At 41.8% G+C, this 17,700-nt stretch overlaps 1 protein-coding gene across 1 annotated transcript in view; it reads right to left on the bottom strand.

Annotated features, from left to right (window-relative positions):
- Positions 1–17,700, bottom strand: part of Kansl1 (KAT8 regulatory NSL complex subunit 1) — a 52,121-nt gene that overhangs the window by 9,131 nt on the left and 25,290 nt on the right. The window contains exons 4-7 of the mRNA XM_013033297.1: positions 10,067–10,238; positions 2,378–2,560; positions 1,734–1,922; positions 1,245–1,393 (exon numbers count right to left, since the gene is read on the bottom strand). Of these exons, the coding sequence (XP_012888751.1) occupies positions 1,245–1,393; positions 1,734–1,922; positions 2,378–2,560; positions 10,067–10,238 (693 nt within the window). The remainder of the gene's footprint in view (positions 1–1,244; positions 1,394–1,733; positions 1,923–2,377; positions 2,561–10,066; positions 10,239–17,700) is intronic.

Genomic DNA, 17,700 nt, shown 5'->3' with positions numbered 1-17,700 from the left:
TTTTTTGTCGGTCATGGGGCTTGAACTCTGGGCCTGGGTGCTGTCCCTCAGCTCTTCAGCTCAAGGCTAGTGCTCTACCACTTGAGCCACTGCACCACTTCCAGCCTTTTCTGTTTATGTGGTGCTGAGGAATCGAGCCCAGGGCCTCATGCATGTGAGGCAAGCACTCTACCACTGAGCCACCTTCCCAGCCCCCATGAGATTCTTATCTCCACAATTAACCTCCAGAAAACTGGAAGTGGCACTGTGGCTCAAGTGGTAGAGCTTTCACCTTGAGCTGAAAAGCTGAGGGACAGCACCTAGGCCCAGAGTTCATGACCCATGACAGACCAACAACAACAACAACAAAAAGATGAAGTTAATGAAAATGTGTCTGGAATGGCTGTGCAAACAGCTTCTTAGATAGTTTGGTACTGACAAAGTAGAGGCTGGGGGAAGGAGTGTCTCAAATGGCCATTTAAGTATTGACACAATAAGCTCTTAGACTTACAATTCTGTTCTGTATACCTGAAAGTATATGCCGTCTCCCATTTCTTAAAATGCCCTTAACTCTAATGTTCATCCTTTTATTTTCTGCTCAAGATAGCACTCTACCAATTTGAGCCACAGTGCCACTTCCAGTTTTCTGGAGGTTAACTGGAGATAAGAGGCTCATGAATTTTTCTGCCTGGGCTATCTTTGAACTGCAATCCTCAAGATCTCAGCCTCCTAAGTAGCTAGGATGACAGGTGTGAGCCACTAGTGCCTGGCTTAAATGTTCATTCTTAACACTACCACCACTCACTAGTAGAGTGCAAAGGTATTAATTGGTGTCATGAATACCTATAGATATCTCTCCTTTATCTCTCTTCTTAAGATTTACTTTTTTTTTTTGGCTAAATAGGATCACAGCTATGGTACTGTGTGAAGTCTGATGTGAAATTTAGTCCCACAGAGTCTGCCTCCAGAGCTGAGTGTATTTCTCATGCTGGCAGCATGCACAAGCTCTGGGCCTATCCTCAGCACTGAAATTAAAACAAAACAAAAGGCCTGCCCCTGTTTCTATATCTAGCTTCCTACTGATGACTCCACGGAAACCCACCTCTGCTGACAACAATGCAACAGGGGGTCAAGTATCACTATTTTGGCTTAAAATTCAGTTTGTGTAAATACCTGAAGCTTCTAATCCCACCCTTGACACTGTCTTTCATATTCCCGAGTGACCAGTAGAAGCCTGCAGAGGACAAGTTTATATAGGTACTTACAGATGTGCTGGCTGTGGCCTGTGAACTAGAGCTGGTAGGTGCAGATGTGTCTGATGAGGTGGAAAGCTGTCGCACCAAGGGACTATGTGGTGAATGGTGGGTGGCCGCCAAGTAGCCTGAACTGCTTGTGTCTGTGTGATGCTTCAACACTGCAGAAGTCAACAGAAAAGAGAGAAACACATGGCTATCTTAACCAGTTCTATTTCTAACATTCACTAGGAATGCTAGCAATTCACACTAAAGGTAAAAATGCTTCCTAAGCCTAGAGGATAAAAAGGTGAAGCAAACTGGTTGATGGGAAGTAGGGGGCCGGGCAGAGGTTGCTGCAGCAGTAAGAAATGACCTGCATCTAGAAGCAGTAGCACCCCGCTGCTTTGCCTTCCTAGAAAGCGAAGTACAAAGCTGAGGGGCAATTAAGAGAAATCTGGGCTGCCCCAGAAAGCTGTGAGCAGGTACAAATGCAGGTAGAGATGCCAGGCCTGGCCCTACCTTCACTTTTCTCAGATGAATGGTCTCGCAATCTCATTTTGCTGTGGTTTGGGTCATGCACAGGTGTTGGTGGATTGAGCAAGCGCTCTGCTTTTGGCGCTGTCACTCGCTCTACCATGGGCACGGCCCCCACATCGTCTAAGTGCTGCCTGTGGGTCCTGTCAAGCCGGGTTTGGTGATGGGACAGCTCTGAGGAGGGGAACAGAAAAAGAGCTGTGAAATATCTTGTCTCAAAGCTTTCCTTGAGTTTTGAGTTCTTGTGTTCTCTCTAGGCCAATACTATATATACCCAGGGCAGCAGGATATTTCTTTGGGAATAAAGTTTTTCTAGTAAACAGCACAATAGCTGATACTAGGAATCACAACCAGAATACGATCTGTGCAAAGATAGGTCAAATGCCAGGCCACTGCTGGCTGTTCACTGACATTTCAGATGGAGTCCCAAGATCCATGGAGTTTAAAACCACTTCCAAAGTCTATCAGAGAGCATTTCAGACAAGTAGTAATAAGACTATAAGGTGAATTAATGTGTGTCTTGCCCAGCCCCAACACACTGGCATGGCAAACCAATAATGAGAAAATTTTAAAGAATGAATAAAGAGCATCTGGGCCTCTGGAAGACTACCCAGGTCTCTGAAACTTACTGGCTGTTGTTAGGAAGGAGCTGACCAACTTGTGCCTGTCTTTACGAGTTGGATCTGGCAGACTGCCTGGCATGGGTGCTCTGTGCTTAAGTGAATACTTCTTGGGAGGTCTAATCTTGTCAAAAGGCTTGTTCTGCCACTGAGTTTTCAGCATGCTCTGGAAGTGCAAGCCTGTGGGAACATCTGCAAGAAACAGAACACTGAAGGTTAGTCCCACCATGGCCCCTGGGCTCCTGGCAGTGAGGGGTGTTTACTATTTCACACTCCTCTTTGATTTGACCAGTGGCTGGATACTGGCAAGGACAGGAACTATCACTGGAAGATCCATCTATGCAAACTTTTTGTTAAAACTTGACATAGGGTATGATTATGTAAGTCAGTCTGGCCTCAAACACATGATTCACCTACCTCAGCAGTGTGTGTGCCACCACACTCCTCCCATTTATGAGAACTATACGGAACATCATTCTATTCAAAATCAATTCACTCTTCCTTTTATTGTCAAATTAGGGAGCAGTGAGGAGAGAAATACTGAAGGGAGCTGGTTTTTCTTTTAGCAAGGATTTTAGTATAACAGGGTCAAAGTAGGTAGAAATGGAAAAGAGAAACATTTTCTGCTCCTCATTCAGGAAATGAGTTAAAGACTCCAGACAGGAGATACTCTTTTTCCTGAATTTCCCTCCTAAGCTTAGTAACTTTATTGGTTTGACAATAACAAATCTATTTCCACCTACAGACTTAACTCTGCTTCTTTCTAACAGTATAAAGTTAATCAAGATATACTTATTAGCAAGTATTTATTAACAGTTTACACAGGCTGGCTGGGCACCAGCAGCTCATGTTTGTAATCATAGCTACTCAGGAGGCTGAGAATTAAGCACTGAGGTTCAAAGTCAGGTCAGAAAGTTTGTGAGGCTCATCTCCAATTAAGCACCAAGCAAAGAAGTAGAATAAGTCTAGACAGATGCTCAGTGGTAGAGGGCTTACCTAACATACGTAAAAGGCTCTGGGTTCAACTCCTAGCACTCAAGATAACACTAGGTTTTTTGTTGTTGTTTGGGTTTGGTTTTTTTGAGACAAGGTCTCACTGCCACCCAGACTGATCTGAAACGCCTAGGTAAGTCGTGTTTGAGGATTTGTGTGCCTGGGCTGGCTCTGAATAACCTTCTTCATATTTCAGCTTCCTGAGTAGCTAGGATTATAGGTGTGAGCCACCAGTGCCCAGCTTCTAGATTCATTTTTATTTTCCTAAGAATATGTATGTCATTCAGTCTTAGTTTAAAAAAATTTTCTTAGAGCCAGGCTGCAGTGGCTAACGCATATAATCCTAGTTAGTCAGGAGGTTGAGAACTAAGCATTGCAGTTCAAAGCCAGCCTGGGCAGTAAAGTCCATGAGCCTCTTATCTCCAACAAACCACTCAGAAAAAGCTGGAATTGTGCTGTGGCTCAAGTAGTAGAGTGCTAACCTTGAGTACAAAGAGGCTCAGGGATAGCACCCAGGCTCTGAGTTCAAGTTCCGGGACTGGCAAAAATAAAAATAGAATTTCCTTAGAAAAATAATTTTTGGACTCGAGACCATGTTTTTCCCCAGACATTTTTCTTGTAGGCAATTTAATTTTTTTTTGGGGGGGGGGTCGGTCATGGGGCTTGAACTCTGGGCCTGGGTGCTGTCCCTGAGCTCTTCAACTCAAGGCTAGCACTGTATCACTTGAGCCAGCATACCACTTCCAGTTTTTTAGTGGTTTATTGGAGATAAGAGTCTCATGGACTTTCCTGCCCAGGCTGGCTTTGAACAGTGATCCTCATATCTCAGCCTCCTGAGTAGCTAGGATTACAGGCGTGAGCCACTGGCACCCGGCTGGCATCTAATTTTTATCCTTTCAATTTTATGGCACTGCACTAACTCTATGGAGTAGGATGGGGAGAAATGCTGTGCATATTAAGTCCATTCAAGACCATGGCAGCTGTCCTCATTCATTAAAGTTTTCTTTAATGTTTTTCTCTCAAGTGTTTTATATTTCTCAATAAGCAAGTTCTATATGCCTAGTTTTGCTGAGGTAATCCTGAAGCATTTCATGGTTTTTGATGCTGCTATAAAATAACAAACCCAGAATCTTGCACATACCAAGTCCTTTTTATCAACTTATCTACTGCAAATACAGAAGTACAGTAAATTTTAGCATAATGATCTTGTATCTTGTGATCTTGTTTAACTTCTGATTTATAGTTTGTTCACTGTGTGTGTGTGTATATATGTTATATGCATATATACAAGTAAATTAAAAATACACTTCTATCTACAAACAGAGATTGTTTTATTTGCCACAGACCCATACTTCTGGCATTTTGGTAGTTAATTGGAGATGAGTCTCACTGACTTTTGTGCCCAGGCTGGCTTTGAACCATAACCCTCAGATCTCAACCTCCTGAGTAGCTAGGATTACAGGTATGAGCCAACTGGGTACCTGGCTAGATTTTCCTTTTTTATGTGTCCAATTTTCTCACATTTTATTATCACCATGGATATAGGTACGAGTCTACTTTCCTTGGTCAGGCAAAGCTTGCCAACATTTTGACCAAAAGGCCAACATTTCACTACTGGATGGTAGAAGGCATTAGTGCTAAGGATTAGGAATATGAGAAGGAAAAACCCTATTTCAAAGCAAGTCCAAATTTATCACCCAGACTACTGCCTAAATTCTACCCTTTATCCCCTTTAATTCCAGATGAAAAACTTCCTCTAAAGCTTCCTATTCCACTGGATCTTACATTTATTTGCATGTGCTTTATGCTACTGTTTCCTTTATCCTATGTTTCTTACCTTTCAAAAATAATTGTATTACTGATATAATGCCTTTTTTTCCAAACTACTGTAAACCTTCCCTTATATATATGTACATATATATTTATATGTAAATTATATATACACATGTGTGTGTATATATATATACACACACACATACATACATACATATATATATATATTTTTTTTTTAAGGTATTTACAGGGTTTTGGCCCATAGGGCCAAATATACTTTAAGCATTGTGTGTCTACCAAATCTTTACAATAAGTCTATGATGTAAAGCAGTTACACATTTTAGATAGAAAACAAATCTGATGATTATAATCTTTTTTATTTTTTGTCAGATGTGGGGGGCCTGAACTCTGAATCTGGGCGCTGTCCCTCAACTCTTCACCTCAAGGCTAGTGTTCTACCACTTGAGCCATGGCACCATTTCTGGCCTTTTCTGCTTATTTGGGGCTGAGGAATGGAACCCAGGGCCTCATGCATGCAAGGCAAGCACTCTATCACTGAGCCACCTTCCCAGGCCCTGAAGATTATAATCTTAAAGGACATATTCCTAGCTATGAGAACATTCACTGACCTTAGGAAATGGAATGGTTTGATTTTTGTGGTGAAGTCTAATATTTCTAAAATTATTGCCAATGAAATGAAGAATAAGGAATATTTTTCTAAGCCAGGCACTGGTGGCTCCTACCTATAATCCTAACTACTCAGGAGGCTGAGATCTGAGGATCAGTGTGAAGCCAGCCCAGGCAGGAAAGTCTATGAAGATTTTCATCTCCAATTAACCACCAGGAAACCAGAGGTGGTGCTGTGGCTCAAAGTGGTAGAGTGCTAGTCTTGAGCAAAAAAACTCAGGGTCAGTGCCCAGCCATGAGTTCAAGCCCCACGACCAACAGAAAACAAAACAAAAAAAGAATGTTTTTCTCAAAGAGGACTCTGCAGAATAAGGCTTGGACTCAGGGCCTAAGCATTGTCCCTGAACTTCTTTTTGCTTACATGGCCACAGCGCCACTTCCGGCCTTTTCTGTATATGTGGTGCACATACACAGAATTGAACCTAGGGGTTCATGCATGCTAGGCAAACACTACAACTAAGCCACATTCCCAGCCCAATTTTTTTTTTCTTTCTGGTCCTGGGTGCTGTCCTTAAGCTCCTTTTGCTCACAGCTACCACCTGAGCTACAGTACCACTTCGGGCTTTTTCTATGATTAACTGGAGATAAGAGTCTCACAAACTTTCCTGCCAGGGCTGGCTTTGAACTGATTTTGACTATTCAAGTAGGTAAGGCAGTACTTAAGCACCAAGACTGTTTTAATATCAACAAACATTTGCCACATGTTAAATTGTGAAACTGTGCTTCTATTTGACACAGCTCAACTAAAGACTGTACAACTGAAACCTAATTGTGGTTCAGAAGCTCAAGCAGCATTTGGCTGTAGAGCAGTCTGACAGTGACACTGATCCAGGATATTTAATGGAAGCTTGAAAAGAGGACTTAATATTGAAAGATTACCATTCTTAGTAGAAAAGTTACCTCCACTATTTTGCAATGGCTATGTATACATTATATAAGCAATGCATTATGACTTTGCCTTCTTATTGATCTCCCAAATGTGAAAATTAAGTCTATATGTGTGTGAGTGTGGGGGGGGATAGGAAGTAAGAGGCTTGGCTGTGTAAACAGCAACACCTGAGAACTAAGAAGGCTAAATAGTAAAGAAAACAAAAAAAATCAGTTAAGCTTTAGTTTCTGTTTTTTAGAAGAATTTAAAACGAATTTATTTATATGTATTTATTTTGTGTCCAACTTGGGGGAAGGGAGACGGTTCTTGAACAAAGGAACTTGGGCTCTTGCTTCACTTTTTTCTCACTCCAGGCTATTATATATACCTCTACTTCCTGGCTTCTTCATCATTTTGAAAATGAGCAGTGGTTAGTAAAATTCTCGCACAACCTTTAAGCTTCCACTTCCTGTCTTCTGCAGATAAAAACTTAAGCAAGCACAATGGTCATTCCTGTCTTATCTAATACCTCAAATTCTTCAGGGTGGGGAAGTGTAACAATATACATAGCTATTATTTCCCTCACATTTTTTTTTTTTTAAATCAGTCCTGGGGCTTAAACTCTGGGCCTGGGTGCTGACATTACCTACCGCTTGAGCCACAGCACCACTTTCAGTTTTCTAGTGGTTTATTTATTGGAGGTAGGAGTCTCACAGACTTCCTGCCCAGACTGGCTTTGAACTAGGATCCTCAGATCTCAGCCCCTGAGTAGTTAGGATTACGGGTGTGAGCCACCAGTGCCTGGCTCCCTCACATATTTTTTGTATATAATTTTTTTTTTTTGGTCGGTCCTGGGGCTTGAACTCTGGGCCTGGGCGCTGTCCCTCAGCTCTTCAGCTCAAGGCGAGTGCTCTACCACTTGAGCTACAGCGCCACTTCCGGTTTTCTGGTGGTTTATTGGAGATAGGAGTCTCACGGTCTCTCCTGCCCGGGCTGGCTTTGAACCGTGATCCTCAGATCTCAGCCTCCTGAGTAGCTAGGATTACAGGCGTGAGCCACCAGCGCCCGGCTTGTATATAATTTTTATTGTAAAAATACTGTACAGAGGGGTTCCAGTTACATGAGTAAGGTAATAAGTATATCTCCTATCGAGCATTGTTACCTCCTCCTTTGTTTTTCCCCTATCCCTCACATTTTTAAGGGGCATCAATTAGTTGTACAAGGGATTTCATCTTGACATATCTACATATGACATAAGCCTTAGGAGGCATGAGAACATTTATTTACATTACTGGCATGGCATGAATCTCTCAATTCTAATAAACTGAATTAATATCACTTCAATGCTTTCAAATGGTAGCAGGTTCAACTATAGAACATCACACATGAAACATTGCCTTGTGCTCTAAAAATATTAAGTAGCATACAGATGCATCAAAGTGTTCAAGAGACCAACGTAATTAAACTTTGCCAGAAACTTGCTGTGTTTTCTTTTTGTTTTGTTTTTGGGTCCGGTCGTGGAGCCTGAACTCTGGGCCTGGGTGCTGTCCCTTAGCTCTTCAGCTCAAGGCGAGCGCTCTACCACTTGAGCCACAGCTCCACTTCTGGCTTTTTTCTTTTTGCTTATGTGGTGCTGGGGAATCAAACCCAGGGCCTCATGCATGCAAGGCAAGCACTCTACCACTGAGCCACCTTCCCAGGCCCCTTGCCGTGTTTTCTTTTAACCATTTCTACTTAAGAACAAAAAGAAGCTGGATACTGGTAGTTACTCAATAGGATGAGATCCGAGGATCACACTTTGAAAGCAGCCACAAGACTCTTATCTCCAAGTAACCACCAAAAAGCTGGAAGTAGAAGTGTGGCTCAAGTGGAAGAGTCAAGCCTTGAGCAAAGAAGCCAAGTAAGAGTGTGAGGTCCTGAGTTAAAGCTGTCCCAGTAATGGCACACATGCTCATGCCACAAACAAAATGAATAGGAATCCAGCTAAATCCCCTAGGTAATAAATACACTCCTGGTCTAAGTCCACACCCTAAATGAATATTAAGAATATCTAATTAAAAATCTAAACTTTAAGACTAGATGTATTACCTGAAAGTAAACAAAGGGATATGATATTTAGGTATATACAATAGAGATCCATTCATCTAGAAGATGTCTAATGTTCTATAACTAGTAATTAGGCTAAAGTACTATTATTAGAGAAGACAAATAACAAAGCCAGGGGTTGGTGGCTCACACCTGTAATCCTCAGGAGGCTGAGATCTGAGGATCATGGTTCAAAGCCAGCCCGGGAAGGAAAGTCTGTGAGACTCTAATCTTCAAAAAACCCAGAAAACTGAAAGTAGTGCTGTGGCTCAACTGGTAGAGAGATAGCCTTGAGCAGGCAGGCTCAGAGACAGCACCTAGGCCCAGAGTTCAAGCCCCATGACCACCACCACCACCACCACCAACAACAACAACAAAAAAAAAGGAGGAAAAGAAAAAAAAAAGAAATCAGAAGACAAATAACAGGATAAAAACTGATTACCACTATCATCTTAAGTTACTATCTCTTCAACTAAGTGAAATGTGGATGAAAAGACATTGCTGACAGGCTTAACAGGTTCTGATATTTCATGATTCACTTGACAGTTCTGCTTATTATTTTCTATCCTTTTCTGGAGTGTTCTGTAATGCTCACTTCCTCCTCCTGCTGGGAAGTTATAGTAGCATTATGTGTAGAGGTTGGTAAGCTCAATCAAAACATTGATTTTCCTGGCCAGCAGGTGGTGCTCTTAAGTCCTTTTTACAAACTTGTTAATATCCTCTCCTGTTTGTGCTCAATCATTATGCCACAATCACATTTCCTCAAATTTTTCTTTCCTTAATGCTTAGGAGATCCCTTTAATAAGCTTAAACTCTTATTAATTAATGTTTCCTTTCTTTATCTAACTATCCAAGATTTTCTCTCAGGCCACCACCCGTGTGAAACTTGGTATGACCAAGGAGTGCCTTTCTTTAGTCAAATGGAAGATGGGCAGATGCAATCAAAGGCAGAATTAGGTAGGTGAACTTTAGAAGACAGTGTATGCCAACACTGAGAACCCAGGAAAACAGTCATGTAACTACATATGTACTATACACAGACAGCAATCAAGAGTAGTGCTGCCTGTTCTATTTTATGTATTTTTAAAAGTACACTGAGGCTGGAGGCCAACTGCCCCTCTTCCTCCACACCCAGACACTTGTATGATCTTTCAGCATGCATCTTTGTTTGGTGCATCCTTTCTGTAAAATTCTAAGAGAAGACTTCACTGAAATAAAGTGAAAGCTTTAGAAGGTATAAGAATCAACTTCTTCACCTAGAGCCTTCTTAGGTTTATATTCTGCAGTCTTACCATCTGGAAATGCAAGCACAGGATGAACGCAGGAGTCCAACTGGGAAAGACGTTCCAACAGTGGGGCTTCATAGTGGACTTCAGGAGGCATGGTGCTGACACTGCCTGAACCACACAATGCACAGAAGGGATTCACATCACAGCCAGTGCGCACTGTACTATTCCGGTGAGCCTGTAAAGGGCCAAACAAAATTCAGCATCCAATAAACACTCATTCTTTATCCTAAAGATTCAGAGACACCTTCTATATAACTATCTGGCATTGGTTATGGGATGTTGATTAGTCTGCTCAGATATTTCTATTTCCCTAGCACACTGACCTTTAAAATGACAAAGGAAACTTTCTTTAAATGATGTATTCCAATTACATGAAAGCCATGCTTGCTTGCCTCATATCAAATTTGTCGCAGTTTTAAGATAATCAGAAACTGTGCTGACCACACATTGGAAAAAAAAACAAAAACTAAAATAGCCAGGTGCTGCTGGCTCATGCCTGTTATCCTAGCTACTCAGGAGGTTGAGATCTGAGGATCAAGGTTCAAAGCCAGCCGGGGTAGGAAAGTCTATTATAGGCTCAACTCCAATTAACCACCCAAAAAGCTAGAAGTAAAGATGAGGTTCAAGGGGTAGAGCACTAGCCCTGAGCAAAAAGAGCTCAAAGACAGTGCCCAGGCCCTGAGTTTTTAGCCCCAGGACTGGTGCACGCATGCACATACCCAAGTATACACACACAGAGTAAAATAAACATTCCCAAACCAACAAAACATACATGTATACATTCTAGTTGCTAGGAGCTAGATCCCTGTAACTCATCCTAACTACCCTATTCCTCTTTTTTTTGGGGGGGGGGAGGGTCGGTCATGGGGCTTGAACTCTGGGCCTGGTTGCTGTCCCTCAGCAATTCAGCTCAAGGCTAGTGCTCTACCACTTGAACTACAACGCCACTTCCGGTTTTCTGGTGGTTTATTGGAGATGGAGTTTCATGGACTTTCCTGCCCAGGCAGGCTTTGAGCCGCCACTGGCACCCGGCTACCCTACTCCTTTTTAAACTGGGCCTCCTACTTTTCCTTACTATTTTCAACTAATCAATACAACAGTAAGTGTAATCTTGTTTTTAAATCTCAGATATGCTACAACTGTGGGAATTAATAAATTTCCAAGTGGCTTATCATCTCATGAGGAAAAAATCAAAGTTCTCACATCTCTATAGCTACTAGCTTTCAGGAAACACAAAGGAAAGAGAACCACCACTGATAAAGGGACAAAAGGATACATATGTGATAACATGTTACAAAATGTCAACTCTAAGCAGTAAATATTCATCATATAGGTGTTCATTGTAAGTTAAATTTTTTGCTATATATCTGAATTAGCTAATAACAAAATTTGAAAAAGAAGCCGGACACAGGTAGCTCACACCTCTAATCTTAGCTACTCAGGAAGCTGAGATCTGAGGATCACGGTTCAAAGCCACCCCGGGTAAGAGAGTCTGTGAGTCTCTTATTTCCAATAAACAATTCAGAAACCTGAAGTGGTGCTGTGGCTCAAGTGGTAGAGTGCTAGCCTTGAGCTGAAGAGCTCAGGGATAGCACCTAGGCCCAGAGTTCAAGTCCCATGATTGACAAAAGAAAAAAAAAATGATACCACAGGGGCTGGGAAAGTGGCTCAGTGGTAGAATGCTTGCTTTGCATGCATGAGGCCCCGGGTTCGATTCCTCAGCATCACATAAACAGAAAAAGCTAGAAAGTAAGTGCTGTGGCTCAAGTGGTAGATCGCTAGCCTTGAGCTGAAGAGCTCAGGGCCAGTGCCCAGGCACAGAGTTCAAACCTCATAACTGACAAAAACAAACAAAAAAATGATACAACAGACTTCTTGTTTCTGGCCATGATGAAGCAGTAGTGATCAAGGCTTACACTATAGACATATATAAGTTAGCAAACTGGAACAGGCACTGGAACACTGGGAAACAGATGGTGGCCTCTAAGATGGCTCTGGTTTTCCTGTGGAATCACATCCCCTAGATTGCAGAACAGGGACAGGGATTCCAAAGAGACAAATGATGGTTTCATGAGTTGGGAAAAAATCCTAAAGACCAGCACTCAGAGGCTAAGGTAACTTAAAGAGTATAGACAGAATCTATGAGAAAATGAACTCCAGAAATATTCATGAGGTCCCTTGAGTGCTGCTGAATATCAAAAAGTACATGTACAGGCTAGACAAAGAGCAACTGGAAAGCTGTGCACTGAATGATTTCAAGCTAATCCAGGCTAGGAGTGTCTGAATTATGAACAAAGTGATATGCAGCACTCAGAATTACCATTCTTCTGCCTAACAAAGGTCAAGTAATTTATATAACAACAAAACACAGCTTTTATTTTTGTGGTATCTGGAGACTGAACCCAGGGCGTGAGCTACATTATTTTTTAGCTTTAGACAGGATCTCACTAAGTTGCCACAGCTGGCTTCCATGATCTTTCTGCCCTAGCCTTCCAGGTACCTGGGATTACAGGCATGCTTTACAGTGCCTGGAAAAACTAAGCCTCTTTAAAAGGATATAAAAAATTCACTTGCTATAATCAGGTAGAATACATGTCCAATACTCAATGAAAATTGCTAGTTTGCCAGGAGGAGAGAAACTGGAAAAGAAAGTAACTCTACAGGGATAGTGTTTTTGTTTGTTGTGAGGTTTGAACTCTGGGCCTGGGCACTGTCCCTGAGCTCTTCTTCAGCTCAAGGCGAGCGCTCTACCACCTGAGCCAAAGTGCCACTTCTGGTTTTCTGGAGATGAGTCTCACGGACTTTCCCATCTGGACTGGCTTTTGAGCCACAATCCTCAGATCTCAGCTTCCCGAGTAGCTAGGATTATAGGCATGAGCCATTGGTGCCAGACTTTTTTTTTTTTTTTTAAGTAAGCCACTGAAAACTCAGGGATAAATAATCCAGTAATCTCAGCAAATACATTAGAAAGAAAGCCAAGAACAACCTAACATTAAGAATTCTGCAGCTGCTTTTTCCTGAAGATACTAGTTCATTCTGGAAAAGATGCTTAGCATAAGATGCCTTGGTAAGGACCATTCCTAGGAAACAGAAGAACAGGCAGAGCCTTTCCTAATGCTAAAAAGGGACAACATTAGAGACTAGTAACAAATATCCAGTGAAAAGAGAGGACAAGAAACTAAGATGGGCTTCTTGTTTTGGTACTCATCATCACAATTTGTGAAGCTGTGAATGATAGAAGGCTAAGAGGCTAAGCAGAATATCTCTGAAAAGTAGATAGGAAAATTTTGGCTGTATGTATGTATGCATTCAGACCAGACCAAGTGGATTAAAATTTCTAATCACAACTACATATGCCTAACTGAGGATGAAAGTAAAGTATTAGAGCTTCTATATTTAATATTCAACAACGACAATAAAACAAGAGCTCCTAGCACTTCAGATTTTGTATATGAGCCAGGTGTGGTGGGTACATAGCTCAGGAGATAGAAGCAGGAGCATATCAAGTTCCAGGTCAGCCTGAACACTCAATAACAGCAAGAATCTTAGAAGATGAATATAACAGGCACACAATCTGAATCAACAGATTGGTTTATAGGAATTAAACAAACAAAAAGGAAAGACAGATAGGAAGTATGCAACAGAATATATTATCATATGCAGGATACTATGAAAACATCCAATGTACTTGTAAATTTGATAGCCTTAGGAGAAATAGAGGAACTGAATATAACCAACAGTAATATCTGAAGAGATAATAGCTAGTTTCTGTAAAAATTGGTTTAAAATACAAAGCCATATATTTAAGGAGGTCTGCAAATTTCAACCAGAAACACAAGGAAACTTGTATTTAAGCATACTATAATGTTTATATTGCAAGAGAAAGGAGAGCAAGGAGAAACCTACTAGTTTTGATTCCTCAACTGGTGTTCTACTTTTTGAGCCACATATTTAGCTAAGCGTTTGCTGGTTGTTTTAAAAGTGTGTCTTGAGGAGTCTATTTTTCAAGATGGCTTTGACTGTGGATCTCAGTCTTCTGAGTAGCTATGATTACAGGTATGAGCCACAAGGTACTCGGCTTATTCTGGATCTTGATTTAAAGTATTATACTATTTATGAGACAATCTTAGAAATCTGAATGTACTATAGTCTTAGACAATACTGAACAAATTCTTATCAAGAAATCATCCATTACAACTAGATATTACCTGCTCCAGTCTTTGTCATATTTTTTTGGTGGCCTCAAAATTGCTATACTTGCTGGGCGCTGGTGGCTCACGCCTGTAATCCTAGCTACTCAGGAGGCTGAGATCTGAGGATCGCAGTTCAAAGCCAGCCCGGGCAGGAGAGACCGTGAGACTCCTATCTCAATAAACCACCAGAAAACCGGAAGTGGCGCTGTAGCTCAGGTGGTAGAGCGCTCGCCTTGATCTGAAGAGCTGAGGGACAGCGCCCAGGCTCAGAGTTCAAGCCCCACGACCGACAAAAAAAAAAAAAAAAAAATTGCTATACTCCAGCTGGGCACTGGTGGCTCACGCCTAGGTGAGCGTAGCTGAGTAGCTAGGATTCTAGCTACTCATAAGTCTGAGATATTAGGATCAAGGTTCAAAGCCAACCCGGGCAGGAAAAGCCGTAAAACTCTTACCTACAATTAACCATCAGAAAACCGGAACTGGTGCTGTGGTTCAAGTGGTAGAACGCTTGCCTTAAGCTGGACAGAACCCAGGCCCAGAGTTCAAGCTCCAGATCCACCCCCCACTCCCTACCCCCCCAAAAAATTGCTGTACTCAGCTTCCAAAGTGTTAGATGTTGGGATTACAAGGAATGGATCACCATAGCTAACTTTACTTTCAGTTTTACAACAGACTGAACTAGCAGTCTGTAAGAATTAGTAACATTGTTCCAGAAAGTCTTAGAAAGTAGAGATACAACTGTAATCAGAGCTACTTGGAAGACAAGCCTCCTGGGGATCATAGTTCAAGGCCAGTCCAGGCATAAAAAGTTGTCAAGATTCCATTTTAGGAAGTGGTACTGTGGCTCAAGTGCTAGAGCACTTGCCTTGAGCTGAAGAGCTGAGGGACAGCGCCCAGGCCCAGAGTTCAAGCCCCACAACCGACCAAAAAAAAAAAAAAAAAAGCACAAGAAAGATTCCATCTTACTCAATGGCTAAATTCAGTGGTACATGCCTGTTATCCTCAGTAACCCAGGAAAACATAAGTAGGAGGAACATAGCCAGATGGTCTGCACATAAAAGTGAGACTCTTACTTTGAAAATAACAAAGGCAAAAAGATTTTAGGGGTTTGGCTCAAGTGATTAGAGTATCTGTTTTAGCAAGCACAAGGCCCTGCACTGCAAACACACAGACACACACAGACACACACACCAACAACTTAAAAACTGTAGCTGGGTACCAGTGGCTCATGACTGTTCTACTAGCTACTCAGGCGGTTGAGATATAAGGAATATGGTTCAAAGCCAGCCAGGGCAGGATTCCCTCTACAATCCAGTATATTTTAGTTTATGCATTAAAAACTTTTATTCTACAGAGTCCACCCACAGCTTTCACACTTGCAAAGCTTTTGTAGAACAAAGGTACTCTGGTCTATCTTGAATCAAGAGATAAAATGCATTCAAAATTAATACGAAAGAGAAAGAACCCCAAATGAGAGCAGTAACAAGAAAGTCTTATTGGTTAGTCAGTCAGGGAAGTGACAAGGAAGACCTTTTTGGTGTTCTGAGACAGTCTCACTCTATTGGCCTGGAACTCATGATCCTCCTGCTTTGGCTTCCTGAGGACTGGTATTAAAGGCTTGATTGATAGGAAGTTCATTATGTACCCTGAGACATTACTGGGGGTGAAAAATCACACGAGAAAAGCTAAAGGCCCAGACCTGACCCACATTCTGGTAAGAATTCTACATTCATACTACAAGTATATGTCCAAGATCCTCATTCTAAGAATTTGATATTTGAAAACTATCTAAATTCCCATGACCTCTTTGGAAAGTAAAAAGAAAAAACTAAGTTGAACAGTCCAGGGATTACAAACTCCTACAGAAAATATGGCTGCTACGTCTCATAGAGCTCACTGTCAAATTACAAATCCTGAGAATATAGGCTGTTACTAAGCATTCTACAGATGTTAAAAAATGCAAGAATTTGGGACTGGGAAGGTGGCTCATTGGTAGAGCGCTTGCCTTGCATGCATGAGGCCCTAGGTTCGATTCCTCAGCACTACATAAGCAAAAAGAAAAAAGCTGGAAGTGGCACTGTGGCTCAAGTGGTAGAGTGCTAGCCTTGAGCTGAAGAGCTCAGGGATAGCACCTAGGCCCAGAGTTCAAGTCCCATGATTGACAAAAGAAAAAAAAAATGATACCACAGGGGCTGGGAAAGTGGCTCAGTGGTAGAATGCTTGCTTTGCATGCATGAGGCCCCGGGTTCGATTCCTCAGCATCACATAAACAGAAAAAGCTAGAAAGTAAGTGCTGTGGCTCAAGTGGTAGATCGCTAGCCTTGAGCTGAAGAGCTCAGGGCCAGTGCCCAGGCACAGAGTTCAAACCTCATAACTGACAAAAACAAACAAAAAAATGATACAACAGACTTCTTGTTTCTGGCCATGATGAAGCAGTAGTGATCAAGGCTTACACTATAGACATATATAAGTTAGCAAACTGGAACAGGCACTGGAACACTGGGAAACAGATGGTGGCCTCTAAGATGGCTCTGGTTTTCCTGTGGAATCACATCCCCTAGATTGCAGAACAGGGACAGGGATTCCAAAGAGACAAATGATGGTTTCATGAGTTGGGAAAAAATCCTAAAGACCAGCACTCAGAGGCTAAGGTAACTTAAAGAGTATAGACAGAATCTATGAGAAAATGAACTCCAGAAATATTCATGAGGTCCCTTGAGTGCTGCTGAATATCAAAAAGTACATGTACAGGCTAGACAAAGAGCAACTGGAAAGCTGTGCACTGAATGATTTCAAGCTAATCCAGGCTAGGAGTGTCTGAATTATGAACAAAGTGATATGCAGCACTCAGAATTACCATTCTTCTGCCTAACAAAGGTCAAGTAATTTATATAACAACAAAACACAGCTTTTATTTTTGTGGTATCTGGAGACTGAACCCAGGGCGTGAGCTACATTATTTTTTAGCTTTAGACAGGATCTCACTAAGTTGCCACAGCTGGCTTCCATGATCTTTCTGCCCTAGCCTTCCAGGTACCTGGGATTACAGGCATGCTTTACAGTGCCTGGAAAAACTAAGCCTCTTTAAAAGGATATAAAAAATTCACTTGCTATAATCAGGTAGAATACATGTCCAATACTCAATGAAAATTGCTAGTTTGCCAGGAGGAGAGAAACTGGAAAAGAAAGTAACTCTACAGGGATAGTGTTTTTGTTTGTTGTGAGGTTTGAACTCTGGGCCTGGGCACTGTCCCTGAGCTCTTCTTCAGCTCAAGGCGAGCGCTCTACCACCTGAGCCAAAGTGCCACTTCTGGTTTTCTGGAGATGAGTCTCACGGACTTTCCCATCTGGACTGGCTTTTGAGCCACAATCCTCAGATCTCAGCTTCCCGAGTAGCTAGGATTATAGGCATGAGCCATTGGTGCCAGACTTTTTTTTTTTTTT

This window comes from Dipodomys ordii, unplaced genomic scaffold (assembly GCF_000151885.1).
Source record: "Dipodomys ordii isolate 6190 unplaced genomic scaffold, Dord_2.0 Scaffold165, whole genome shotgun sequence".
In the NCBI taxonomy this organism is placed as follows: Eukaryota; Metazoa; Chordata; class Mammalia; order Rodentia; family Heteromyidae; genus Dipodomys; species Dipodomys ordii.
The sequence above is the reverse complement of the archived record's forward strand: the minus strand, read 5'-3'. Positions and strand labels throughout refer to the sequence as shown.